General features: G+C 54.2%; 2 protein-coding genes across 3 annotated transcripts in view; both read left to right on the top strand.

The window, feature by feature from the left end:
• Window positions 1-7,833, top strand: part of TRAIP (TRAF interacting protein) — a 20,927-nt gene extending 13,094 nt beyond the window's left edge. Inside the window, exons 8-15 of the mRNA XM_015874580.2 lie at window positions 2,665-2,752; window positions 4,073-4,162; window positions 4,384-4,472; window positions 4,663-4,818; window positions 5,020-5,068; window positions 5,589-5,714; window positions 6,231-6,281; window positions 7,018-7,833. Of these exons, the coding sequence (XP_015730066.2) occupies window positions 2,665-2,752; window positions 4,073-4,162; window positions 4,384-4,472; window positions 4,663-4,818; window positions 5,020-5,068; window positions 5,589-5,714; window positions 6,231-6,281; window positions 7,018-7,146 (778 nt within the window). The 3' untranslated portion in view covers window positions 7,147-7,833. The remainder of the gene's footprint in view (window positions 1-2,664; window positions 2,753-4,072; window positions 4,163-4,383; window positions 4,473-4,662; window positions 4,819-5,019; window positions 5,069-5,588; window positions 5,715-6,230; window positions 6,282-7,017) is intronic.
• Window positions 7,834-8,401: 568 nt separating this feature from the next.
• Window positions 8,402-12,415, top strand: part of BSN (bassoon presynaptic cytomatrix protein) — a 52,802-nt gene continuing 48,788 nt past the window's right edge. For both annotated transcript variants that reach the window (XM_015874575.2, XM_015874574.2), the window contains exon 1: window positions 8,402-8,622. In XM_015874575.2, the coding sequence (XP_015730061.1) occupies window positions 8,471-8,622 (152 nt within the window). In that variant the 5' untranslated portion in view covers window positions 8,402-8,470. The remainder of the gene's footprint in view (window positions 8,623-12,415) is intronic.

Here is a 12,415-nt window from a genome sequence, read left to right as displayed (position 1 = left end):
CGTGCTCGACTGGAGAGCAGTGTCGTGCTCGGACCGGAGGGCGCTGTGCTCGGACTGGAGAGTGTCGTGCTCGCGACCGTGAGGGCGCTTGGCTGGACTGGAGAGTGTCGGTGCTCGGACCGGAGGCATCGCGCTCCAGTCTGGGAGATGGTCATGCTCGGACTGCGAGGGCGCCGTGCTCCGGACTGGGTAGAGTGTCGTGTCGGACTGGAGGGCGCCGTGCTCGGACTGAAGAGTGTCGTGCTCGGACCGGAGGGCGCTGTGTCGGACTGGGAGAGTTTGAGTTGGGGATTGCAGGACTTGGGACTGGAGAGTGTTGTGCTCGGTCTGGAGGCATTGTGCTTCGGTCCGGAGGCCATCGCCTCAGTCTGGAGAGGTTGGTTTTTTTGTACTCGGACCGGAGGGCACCGTGCTCGGACTGGAGAGTGTCCGTGCTCGGACCGGAGGGCCGCTGTGGCTCGGACTGGAAGAGAGTCCCTGTGCTCGGACCGAGGGGCATCGCGCTCAGTCTGGAAGCAGTGTCATCGCTACGGAACTGGAGGGCGCCGTGCTCGGACTGGAGAAGTGTTCGTGCTCGGACTCGAGATGCGGGGGGCGCCGTGCTCGGACTGGAGAGTGTCGTGCTCGGACCGGAGGGCGCTGTGCTCGGACTGGAGAAGTGTTGAGTTGGGATTGCAGGGACCTTTTCTCATCCCAAAGTTTTTCCTGCGTCCAGCTGCTTAAGATTTCTCTTTCTCGACCAGATTGAGTCTCGTTGGTACAAAAGGAGATCTTTTCTCTCCAGGCTTCAAAAACTTTTTCTCCTCTCTACCTATCTCATCCCAAAGTTTTTCTGCGTCAGCTCTAAGACTCTCTTTCCTCGTTTTACCAGATTGAGTCTCGTTGGTACAGGAGATTCTTTTCTCTCAGCTTCAAAAGCTGTTTTTCTCTCTCTATCCTTCTCAGTCCAAAGTTTTTTCTGGCCTCAGCTCTAAGACTCTCCTTCTCGGCCCTGAGCTCTCTCTCTCACGCTTCCAAAACTTCTCCTCCTCAGGAATGGTATTGACTAAGGCCTGAAAAGCATAAGCCAGGCCCGAGATAATTTCTGCATCCACAGATCTGCCTGAACCACAACGATTCCTGCCTCAAATATGCAATCAAACTCTCAGGTATTCTTCAAGTGTTCAGGGTGAAGCTCCATAACGCGAAGATGTCTGTCCTTTGAGAATCTCTTCAAAGCCTCTCCACACTCCCTGCCACTCAGTATTCTCTGGGGGGGGTTCTAGGGAAGACTTCCTCCGGATGTTATAAATCCAGATACTGAGTGAGATTATATACAATAATCAACAGTAAAATTCACGGGAGATTAAGAGTGTGACCCACTGTATCATCAAAAAACTGCAGTAAAAGGATTCATAGAAAGAAAGAGGAAGCACGCTTTAAAAATCACCATTTCTGTATAATTAGTTGCATTAGTTGCCTCCCTCTGGAGTTATACAGAGATACGAAGTGAGCAATTGCTAACCATCGCTTCAAGTTCCATTATTACAAATTGTATAGCTCCATAAGAAAAAAGTGGCTAGCTTAAACATGGCCCAGATATGTCGGAGCGTCTCAAAAAGAACCATGGCCAACACAGTCCCTGGTAAAAACAAATTTAGTAGAAGAAAACATTTTTTTTTTTTTCTCCAATAGAGAGAAAAAATAAAATTCAGAAAACAAAGCTCAGCAGTGTTTATAAAAATATACCGGCAGTATTGGCAGTCCGCCTGAACTTTCAAGGTCAAGCTCGCAGGTGGCAGAATCGCAAACACGAGATAGCTCCTTAACGGGAAAAAAACTCGTAAGCTAACTGTTAAAGCTAAAGAGCAAACAGAGAGAAAACACAGAAAAAACAGCAACTCAATTTGCCCGCATCTCGCACCAAAATCTGCTCACGGTTTGAACTAAAAATCCACCTGCGCCCGTGACAGGGCCGTGGGCCCGGAGGGCGCCTAGCCGAAAGGAAAAAAAAAATTAATTAAGAAAGAAAAACAGCGGCAACGACTCACAGAGGCTACCATCTTATTTACTAAAACTATATCGAATACAGGATAACACAATATAAAATACTAATATAATGAAAAATTGAACGCTCAACGATATCAAGGCCAAAAATAGGAGAGAGAATGCAGTCCCGTAACCGAGAGGCCTACTGTAAATCTAGGCGAACGGCTGAAGGCTCCCACACCACTCCCCTGAACGCCAGAACTCGAAAGACGTCAGTCTGTTTCTGCGACAGAGTTAAATATAGAGTCCAGGTCCCGTGACCTATCGTGTTGTTCCCTGGGAGATGTAGTTCTTCTTCTGTAAGTTGCAGATTCAGTAAAATTATTCATGCTTAATTATGATGTTATGATGTGGAATACTGATAGCAAAAATTACAAAATTATTAAACCATGACACTGGTGAATGCTGTGCATGCCCTGCTCCCAGCCATGGCATCCTTTGCAACTGTTTTTTCTGGCCACGTGTGCTGATGTTTGTTACACCGTTGGTACACTCGGCTCAGTTCCCTTAAGGATTTTGTATGTCCTGGGTTTTCTTTGATGGTTCTGCAGTTGCAGAACTTTATACTGAGGACTTCTAATAAATTCTAGCTCAATCCTCTTTAAAGGCAGCGTGACTCTTCTGCTCTCTTTTCAGGGAATATGAGAACTTGAAGGAGGCTCGGAAGATCTCAAGTGAGATGACAGAGAAGCAGAAGAAGGAGCTATTCTCTGTCAACAGTAAGGTAAAAGGAGAGCATGAGAAACATAAGGGTGACATCTGGTCTGTAGATCCCTCTCAGCAACTGTGCTTCCAGCCCTGTGCCGTGACCCCCTCCCACAGTGAGCTCTCCTTGAGCAGTACAGCTGGCATGGAAGTGTCAGGCTGGGGTTTCTGGGTCAGGGTGTGATGCTGTGTGTAGCTCGTGGGCTGTTATTAGCACTATGGACTCTGAGGACATTGTCGAGGCAGCAGCATGCAGGTGTATGCTACATTCACTGGGCTCCAGAAGCAATGCTGCCTTCATCCTGCCAGGCTGAGCATGAGCTTGTTCAGCCAGCAGCCACTTCTGCTGCAGAGTCAGGGCCCTGGGAAGAGTGGAAATGAGGTGTGAGCCAGCACCAGCTGAGCAGGGCTTAGCTCTGGCTTGGCACAGAGCTGCAGATATGCCCCCATTGTTGTGCTGCCCCTGCTCCAGCCCGGCTGGGCTCTGTTGGCCTAGGCTGGGAATTACCGTTTTGATAGCAAGTTACCATGATAAATGTCTGTGTAGCCTTGCTCTCCAAGGCGCAGGTGTTCCTTGGGGTGTGCCAGAGTCCAGGCTCACAAAGTGAGAGACAGTGGGTGGATTTGGCCTATTTCTGTTACCCAGCCATAGCTGTTGTGGTCCCCTCAAACAGAGGAGGAGGATCTTGGAATACTGAGCTGCTCCTAAGTGAGTTAACTCCCTACAGGAAGCATTGCTGCTGGAGCTGACCTGTTTGTGGCCGAGTCTGTGCCAAACTGCAATCGCTGGCTTGGGTCGGGAGGATGCGAGTCAGTGTGCTCTGGGTTTGGCTGACGGAGAGCTGACTCTGCTGCCGCTCTGTGGGCTGGCCCAGGCTCCTGACCCCACTCCAAGCCCTTGTTGTGGTGCCAGGCCACCTCTCAACCCCCGGCTCCTGGCATGCTCTCCTGTTGAATCAGGCTTGTCTATGTGCCAGTGCTGCTGATGCACAGCCAGCGTCCGGCCTGTGGTTTGTAATGCTGTGATGTGGTGTGTGCTAAGTCCTGCAGGAATTCAGAATGGAGCCACCAAGTGTTAAAACGTGGAAAAGCTGTTTCTGTCAGGCAAAGATGCTGTGGGTAGACATGAGCTGGGCAAGCAGACCTGGAGATCCCTCTGCAGACAGCTTGAGGAAATGAGCAGCAATCAGGTTGCTCTGGTTTGGATAGACTGCCACGGGAAAACTGAGCCTGAAAACAGGGGGAAACAGTGTGTGCCATGTTCCCATGGGGATCCACAGTCTCCCTTGCCTGTGTGTTGTAACCAGAACTCTGCTGTTTGATGTTGTTTATTCTGCAGCTTCAGAAAACAGTTTCAGAGTTGGAGAAGACAAAGGAGGAGTTAAAGAGCACCCAGAAGGATCTGAAGAATGCAGACAAGGAGATCTTGGTGAGAATATAATTCCTTGGTCTGCAGTAACTGGCAGCTGGCCACAGCCTTCAGCAGCAGTGCCAGGAGCTATGCTGGGTTTGGCTTGGATCTAGCCCACCTTACTGCTTTCATCTGCCCCACCTCTGAGCTCTGACCAATGCTCAGTTATGGGAGAGGGGTGAAGGATCTGCTGCTAAATCTTTTCTTGTCTCACTGTCTGCCTTTCCTCTTCCCTCCAGAGTCTGAAGAAGAAGATAGACATACTGCAGGACACTCTGAAAGTGCCATCTGTAACCAGAGAGACACTCAGCCGGCTAGTCTTTGAAAGGTCAGTGAGGTGCATCCTCAGATACAGGCCAAATATGGTGAATGTCATGTCTGGAACTTGTAAGCAGAACAGGGTTCAGATCCTAGTCCTACTTGTGTTGTGCTAACTAAAGGATGTAGCTTGTAGCTCCCTCTCTTCTGTCTGATGGGTGGCAGCCTCTCGATGGCTGACACTTTGTGTGGCCTTGCAGCCCAACTCCTGTGGAACTGCAGCACCCAAAACTCCACCGTCCAGCTCACAGTGATGAGATCAACCTAGATGACACTTTCGAGGTGGACACCCCTGAAAATCATCCCTGCAGATCTCCATTCAGTGCTGCAAAAAAGCAGAAGCTGGATAAAAAGCAGTGAGTTTGTCCTCTTCTTTCTGCTTCTAAAGGAGATGAAAAGTCTCTCTGCTTTGGTAGTTGCTGTGTGAGATCAGATAGCTCTCCAGCTGCCTGATGTCGCAGTGCAAGTTTTGTCGTCATTTGCTTTGCCTTGTCTGTCCTTGCCAGCTCCAGTCAAACAATGAATCTCTGCTGACTCGCTCCTTGTGCTTCTTACAGGCTTCCTGTGGTAAATCTGGCAAATAAAGCTCTAAAGGAAACGGCGGAGGTAAAAGGACTGATCTTGTTTTCTGTATCACCTCTTCAATTCTGCTATTAATAAGCTTGAGATAAAGGCCCCATTTTCTCGTGCAGGTGATGCTCTAACTGTAGATTGGCCTATCTGCAGCACCACAGTACATACTTCAAAGTGCTTTGCTTGACTGTCTCCTAGAAACGCTATTGCTGCCTCAGAGGCCTCCTGGAATCGGGCAGGAGAGGGCAGGGGGGCGGGCACTTGATGCTTGCAGATTATCCTGCATCAGATGTGCTTGGCAAACACACAGTGTAGGCTCTGCCTGCAAGGGCTGTGGGTCAGCTAAGGGGGCTGTCCCCCTAGGCATGCTGTGTGCAGTGTCCTGCCTCCCAGGCATTGGCTCCAAATGAGCCCCAGAGGGAGATTTGGAGGTACTGTTCTTTGACCTGATGTGGTACAGGACTGCCTGCTACCTTAAGAAAATGCCTGTGTGCAGACTAAATTCAGCAGATCTTGCTTCTTAAAGGGCTTTTCTCATTATTCTGTGGGACAGAACTGTGGAGATGATTTGGAGGACAAGGCTCTTAAAGGATTCATGCCAGGATTCATCAGGAACTCAGCCTTCTCCAAGAAGCCCATGTCGGGTAGCTTGCTGGGTCCCCACAGGAATGTGGGCAAGGTGAGTAGTGCTGTTGGTGAGCTTGTCAGGGGCTGGCACTGCATGCTTCTGTCCTGAGGTTACCTACAGGAGGAAGCCAATGAGGCTTTCACCTTGCCATATTCGGTGTGGGGAGAGTAAATCTTGGAGTGTGACCTGGCTGCCTCCCAGTCCTGTGGAGCTCCGGAGATGACAGATGGTCATTCCCTACCTGGCAGCAGATTAAATGGCCTTCTGCATCCAGTTCCACCTCTTCGGAGTGCTGGGCATTTTCCCTGTACATATCAGTCCCAGTGACAAAAATCTTAAGCTTTGTTGCAACCTTGAAGGCTTAATTCAGAAAGATTCTTAGACCTCACTAATACACTTGGGCCCGCCTTTTTCTGAAGGCCAGGGCTTAATACAAGGACTGAGTGTTTCCAGGCGCTTGTAACCTGTCCCTAGAGCACAAGGCCTGCAAGGCTTTCCTCTGCTGACCAAGACAAGAAGTAGCCACGGCTCTGTGCTGTTCCATTCACTTTTGTTTGTCTCTCCTAGGTGAGGATGGGGTACGACGGCCTGGGAGGCAGAACCAAGTTCATACAGCCTGTATCCTTTCCTGTGGTTTGTGTGGCAGTAGTGATGCTGCGGGGCACCTCCTATGTTGCTCCTGTCTCATCCAGCTTGGTAGCCTGGGGCAGAGCTTCCCAAAGTGGGGCTGGGACCTTCAGGGAATCACCATCATGTTGCCCTACATCTGATTCTGAACAAGCCTGAGCTCAGCAGAGACAGCAAAGGCATCAAAGACCTGAGCTTACTAAGAACATTAATATTTATTTTGTCTCTGAAGATTTGTATGATGCCATCACAGACAGGAGAACTCCTTACTCTAAGAGCTCTGCCCCTGGGAGGCTGCAAGTTCTGCCTGCTGTCACTTCCTCTGCCCAGTGTCCCAGCTCTGATATGCAGGGTAGATCTTGAAGCTCTTGGTTGTTCTTAGGCATTGCTTTGTGCTCTTGGGCGTATCATGGAAGTGGAAAGTGTGGGACAGGAGTGTGCCTGAGCTTTGCTTCTATGGGTAGGGGCAGAGCCCAGCCTGACCTGCAGGGAGATTTTCCTAGAGTAGTTTAATTCCCTTGGAAGGAGCCTGCAGAGATGTTGTCCAACAGCCAGACCTCTTTGAGACAAAGCACGAGTTAAAGCCTGTTATTGAGGGTGTTACCCAAATGCCTCAGGGTGTGAGTACATGGCCAGGTCCCAGGTCTGTTGCTCTGGAGCAGGTCCTGTGCTGCTCATATCCCCAGAGCTTTGATGTGTGTGCTTCCCTTGACAGCCCAACCTTCAGATAAGCCCTACAGAGCTCCGTCCCATACCAGTGAAGAGCAAGAGGAACGTCTCTAGGCCAGCATCAGCTGCTGCCCCTGGACGTGCCTGCAGCAGCAGCCGGGCCAGCCTGGATGCTTTCCTGCAGTGAAGTGCCGTGCTCCTGGGAGCAGCAGGGCTGAGTGTGCTTGCACAGAGACAGCAGGAGCCCAGCATGGACAGCTTCATGCCTCATTTCAGCCCTCTATATCCACACCGGAATTCAAATGGGGATTTCTCATCTGCCAGCCCACTCAGAGCTCTGCAGTTGCTGCCGCTGTTGGTCTCTGCAGGTGGAGCTGCACTTCTGGGACACAGCCACGAGCTGCAGCTGCAGGAAGAGATCATCTCCTCGTCCAGCTTCAGCCCGGGGGGCAGCAGCTGGGAGCACGAGTGGGGAGAAGGGACCTGGAGCAGGGCAATGCTGCAGCACTGTGCCACGCTGGGGGGTCCTGCTGTGCCTCGGGTTGGCTTGGCCAGGGGTTGGTGCTGGTGATCCCCCCTGCAGTGCTGGGGGCGAGGCAGCTCTTCGTGCTGCAGCCCTCTCTCTTCCTGGCCCCTGTTCTGTAAATTTTGTGTGAACTTCTGTTTTTTTAATATGTCTGTGGCCGTTTTGTTCTTTCAAAGCCATTTTAAGGCTCTGAGCCTGTGTGCAGCCCCAGCTGCTGTGGTTCCGGGCTGGGTGTGAGCTGTGGCCCTGCTGCCCATGGCTGCAGCCCCGGGTTGGTTCCATGGCCCCGCGCTGTGTGCGGGGCAGCCGCAGGTTTTGTGTTGCAATAAACCAAGTGCTGTGCGTTGGTCGCGGTGCCGTTGGAGCAGCGCAACGTGCTGCAGGGCTGGGAGCGGCTGCATCCAACGTGGGGGGTGCGATGCGACGGGAGCGTCAGCAGCGCGTGACGTCACGGGGGGGAGGAGGAGCCGCGTGACGTCACCGTGTGCCGGGACCCGGCTGCGGGCCGTGACGTCACGGGGGGTCAGCTCTGATTGGCTCCCGGAGCAGCGCGTGACATCCCGCGGCGATCCGTGACGTCACGGAAGTGCGGTGCGTTCATTGGCCGTCGGGTGTAACCTCATGCGACGCCGGGCGCTGGTTGGCTGCTGAGACGTGACGTCACGGCCTGCCGCCCGCCGTTCCTCTCAGCGGCGGGACGCAGCGCTCCGCCTGGCGGCCGCGGGCGATTCTCGACGCTGATTGGCTGCCGGGCCAGGTGGGCGGGGCTTCCCCCTCCGCCCCGTGCCGCGCCCCGCGCGCCCCCGCGTCCCGTGGTCGCTGCTATCCGCCCATTGGCCGCGCGTGCCCGCGCTCGGGGACGCGCGCGCGCGCGGAGCGTCGGCGGCGCATGCGCGGGGAGACGGGGCCGGCGGCGACGGCGGCGCGGGGCTGATGGCGGCGGAGGCGGCGCCGCGCTGAGCAGCGGGTCCCGCCCGGCCCCGCCATGGGCAACGAGGCCAGTATGGACGGCGGCGGCGACCACGGGCACCCGCCATCCGCCGCCGCTGCCCCGCCGCCGCCCGCCGCCGGCCCCGCCGCCTCCAAACCGCCTTCAGCACCGGGAGGCGGCGGACAGCTCCCGGGGCCCGCAGCCAGGTCAGAGCGGAACGGGGCGGAACGGGGGGAAACGGGAACGGGGCTGTGTAACGGGGCTGTGTAACGGGGCTGTGTAACGGGGCTGTGTAACGGGGCTGTGTAACGGGGCTGTGTAACGGGGCGGGGGGTGTCGGTGTGCGGTGTCGGGCTGTGGGTGCTCGGTGCGTGCAGTGAGTGCATCGCCTGCAGGTTGGGGCTGCAGGGGGAACCAGCGGCCCCGGGGCACCCGTGGGTGCCGGGCACGGCACGTGGGTGGGAGCACAGAGCCGTTATGCAACGGGAGCGATGTGCAGCCCCGCGGTACCGACCCGGTGGGGCTGTTGTTGCAGGTGATGCTTCAGGAGGGGGGGACTGAGGGGCTGCTTTAAAACCAGACCCTGAAACATCGTCATCCGCCTGGGAACGAGGTGACGGGCAGAAAGTTGCAGACGGGGACACGGTGGGGCCGTGCAGTTCGGCTCCTGTTGGCCCCATGGGCTGCTCCCCACGCCGGGAGCAATGCTGGGCTCAGCTCGGTGCTGTGCTGCTCTGAGCCAGCTCTGAGCTCTGAGCCAGCTCCCTCTGAGACGGCATGAGAAAATAACACCCCCCCCGGGGGATATTCTGTCCCTTCTCCTTCCCGTTTTCCTATTTTCTGTTGCTGAAGAATCGCCGACTCCTCAGCCTCCCACTCTCTTCCAGCCGTAACTTGTTCGTAGGCTGCTCGCGACGCTTCAAGATGAAATGCTGGCACAGGAGGGAGGGTGTTAAGGGGGGGGTTGGGGGTGTTTTCCTCCCTCCCCCCCTGGGGCTGTGCTGGGTTCCCTGGCTGAAGGCAGAGGCCCCATGGCTGCTTGGTGGGAGCAGCAATGTGGCAGGGCCTGCTGTGGGGTTGTGCTCTGCCTTTCTGGTGAGCTGTGAGTGGTTCCAACCTTAGATCCGGGCCGTGGGTGCATGGAGGGATCCCTGGGCAGATGTGGGGTCTGACACAGCGTGGCCCCATTGCCACCACAGCACGGGACCATGCAATATCCCCACTGTGTTGCACCATGGGATGGAGCACCCCGAGCCCATGCAGCAGCCCTGCAGAGCCACGGGGCGCTGGCTGTGGGTGCAGGGCTCCTGCTGTAGGGCTGGTCTATGGGCAGGGCATTAAGTGCCAGAGCCCCCAGGGAGGGCTGTGCAGAGGCCAAATTGCTGCTTGGGGTTGCATCCCTGGCTGGGGATTTTCAGTGTGGAGCAATAGCAGCAGAGGCTCAGAGCACAGTGCTGGGGTGATGCTGCCTGGTCCAGCCCTGTGCCGGTCGCTGCTGGGTGCTAACACAGGGATAGATATCAAAGTAGTGTCTTCATGGCTCTTGCTCACCATGAGGCTGGTGCTCCAGAGGAGTCTGCTGTGCTCTCATGCTAAACAAGCACATCTGTGTTTGTATGAAGTGTTTGGAGCATCAGAGGAGCCAGGGCTGAGGTGAGGTGGGGGGAAGAGCAGGTCTGCAGGACATCAAGCTCATAAAACTGATATGAGTGTCGTGTCAGAAGAGCTCAGAATGGCTCACTTGGCTGACACAAGATTTGCTGTGTTAGACGTGGCAGCTCCGTGGCCCTGGGTGTGGGTGCAGCTCTGAATGCTAAGCTCAGATTGTCACGTTCTCAGCTGCAGACAGGGCAGAGCTGCTCTCTGCCTCTCCCTGGGTTCACCTCCCGAAATGCACGCTCTGGAATGTGCTTTTTCCCCACTTCAGTACGAAACATGATCTTGCTTTGAATTTCTTTCCTTCCAGTCCTACTTCCATCCACTGTTATTTGGCTCCAAGGCTGGGCTGAGGAACCGTGGGAGCTCTCACCCCTTTCTCATGAAGCCCACGATGTCTTCAAACGCACCTACTCATCACCTATTCATCTTAGGGAGACAGTGGTTGTTTGGCTGGGGGGGAGGGGACATTCCTCCTTGCTTTTCTTTCTTTAAACACTAAAATCTGAGTTAAGAGGCAAAGCTGATGGCTTGGAGCCTTCCCAGGTATGTCCGTGGTGTGGCCATGCAGTGACAGCAGCACCTTTGGTGGCGTTGCCATGGGTTGGCAGCTGTATGTGTGTCCTGCGCTGTGCTGCTTGGCCAAGCTTGTGTCCTCATGGGAAGAGGTGGTAACAGCTGGATGGGTTTTGTGTTTTCCTGTATAGGAGCCTGCAAGGGAGGCTGATTGGTGAAAGGAGGGTCTGGTGTGTGATAGACTGACAGCAAGCCGTGATCTCCTTGAGATACAATGGTTTTTCCCATGTTTCCTTACCAGCCTGGTCTCACACCCATGGGATTTGGAGCCCCTTTTCACCCGTTCATAGCACAGCTCCATGTTGGATGGAGCAGGGGGGGCTGTCGGCATGCAGACCATGCAGACCATACAGACCATGCAGACCATGCAGACCATGCAGACCATGCAGACCATGCAGACCATACAGACCATGCAGACCATGAAGACCATGCAGACCCCCTTCCTCGGCATGCATGCTGCAGGAGCATCACAAGGGGATGGTGAGCTGGGCATCCTCCTGCCCCAGCACAGCCCTGTGTGCCAGATGTCTGCAGTAGATATGCTGGAGTGCACCGTGTCAGGGCTGCATGGCTGCCTTCCCTCATGCTCCCAACACTCTGTATGTGAGGGTACAGCACTGGGTTCTGCTTGCAGCCCTGCACAGCAGCCTTGCCCCACTTTAGGGCAGCTCTTTGGTCCCAAAGAGTGGAAATTTCCATGCTGGTCGTGCTGCTGTGTTTCTTGGACCCAGCAGCAGAGCTCTGCTGTTCTCCACTTTGCAGACTGCTAAAGCCTGTTAACCCCTGGATACTTTATTAGACATGGGTTTGACTGGCTTCATTCGATTATAATAGAGCATCAGTCCTTGTTTAAGCAGAGAAGATGGTCTGTATTCCTAAGTTATTCAGCTTAGCCTGGGAGAAATAGTGTCCAGAAACATCACGGGGATGAAACTCAGCAGCAGCTTCTCCAAAGGAGTTCCCCTCTACTTTGTCTGCATGGCTCTCTTGTCCCAAAGCATCTCCGAGCTGCGCTGCTTATTAGATTAGGATCTGATTCCTCTTGGCCGTACCGCTCAGTTTTAGGAAACCAGTGCTGAGAATTGCCAGCTTCGTTTTACTTTTCATTAACTAAAAACGCCATCCAAAACGCTCTGAATTAACAAATTATCACGGCTGCCTTCTCCTTCGAAATGCACAAACACGGTCAGGGAGCTGCTTTGTGTAGGAATAGAACCACAGGGTCACCTGGGTTGGCAAAGACCTCTGGGACCATCCATCCCAGCCATCCTCCCATTGCCAGCACTGCCATGGCCCCATGGCTCTTGGACACCTCCAGGACGGTGACCCCACCACCTCCCTGGGCACTTCAGTTTGAGCTATTGATGGGTTCTCTTTTTGTTATTGCTAATGCATTTAGTTGTTAGTTTTGCTTGATTTCCTATTGTAAATATCACATTTGCACACACAAATATTCATTCCTTCTGAGTTTGGTTTGCCATTTGTGCCCGGGCTCCCATTTCAGATCTCCTGGAGCTGGGAGGTGCCCCCCAAAGGATAAGCAAACCTCAGCACCCGCAGCCCATTGCAGCCTGATGGCCACATCCCCATCCATGGCCGGACCTCACCATCCTGCATGGAGCTTCAGGGTGTTCTCTCTCAACTGCTCTTCCACACCTTAGATGTCAGCTCTCTTGGTAGCACGAAGCTACGAAGACCAACAGAGGATCCAGAAGGCATGGGAAGAAGTCAGAGGGATGACAGGATGGACAAGGATGTGACCGGGGG

This window comes from Coturnix japonica, chromosome 12 (genome assembly GCF_001577835.2).
Source record: "Coturnix japonica isolate 7356 chromosome 12, Coturnix japonica 2.1, whole genome shotgun sequence".
NCBI lineage: Eukaryota > Metazoa > Chordata > Aves > Galliformes > Phasianidae > Coturnix > Coturnix japonica.
Note: the sequence above shows the minus strand (reverse complement) of the source record. Positions and strands in the feature narration are given on the sequence as shown.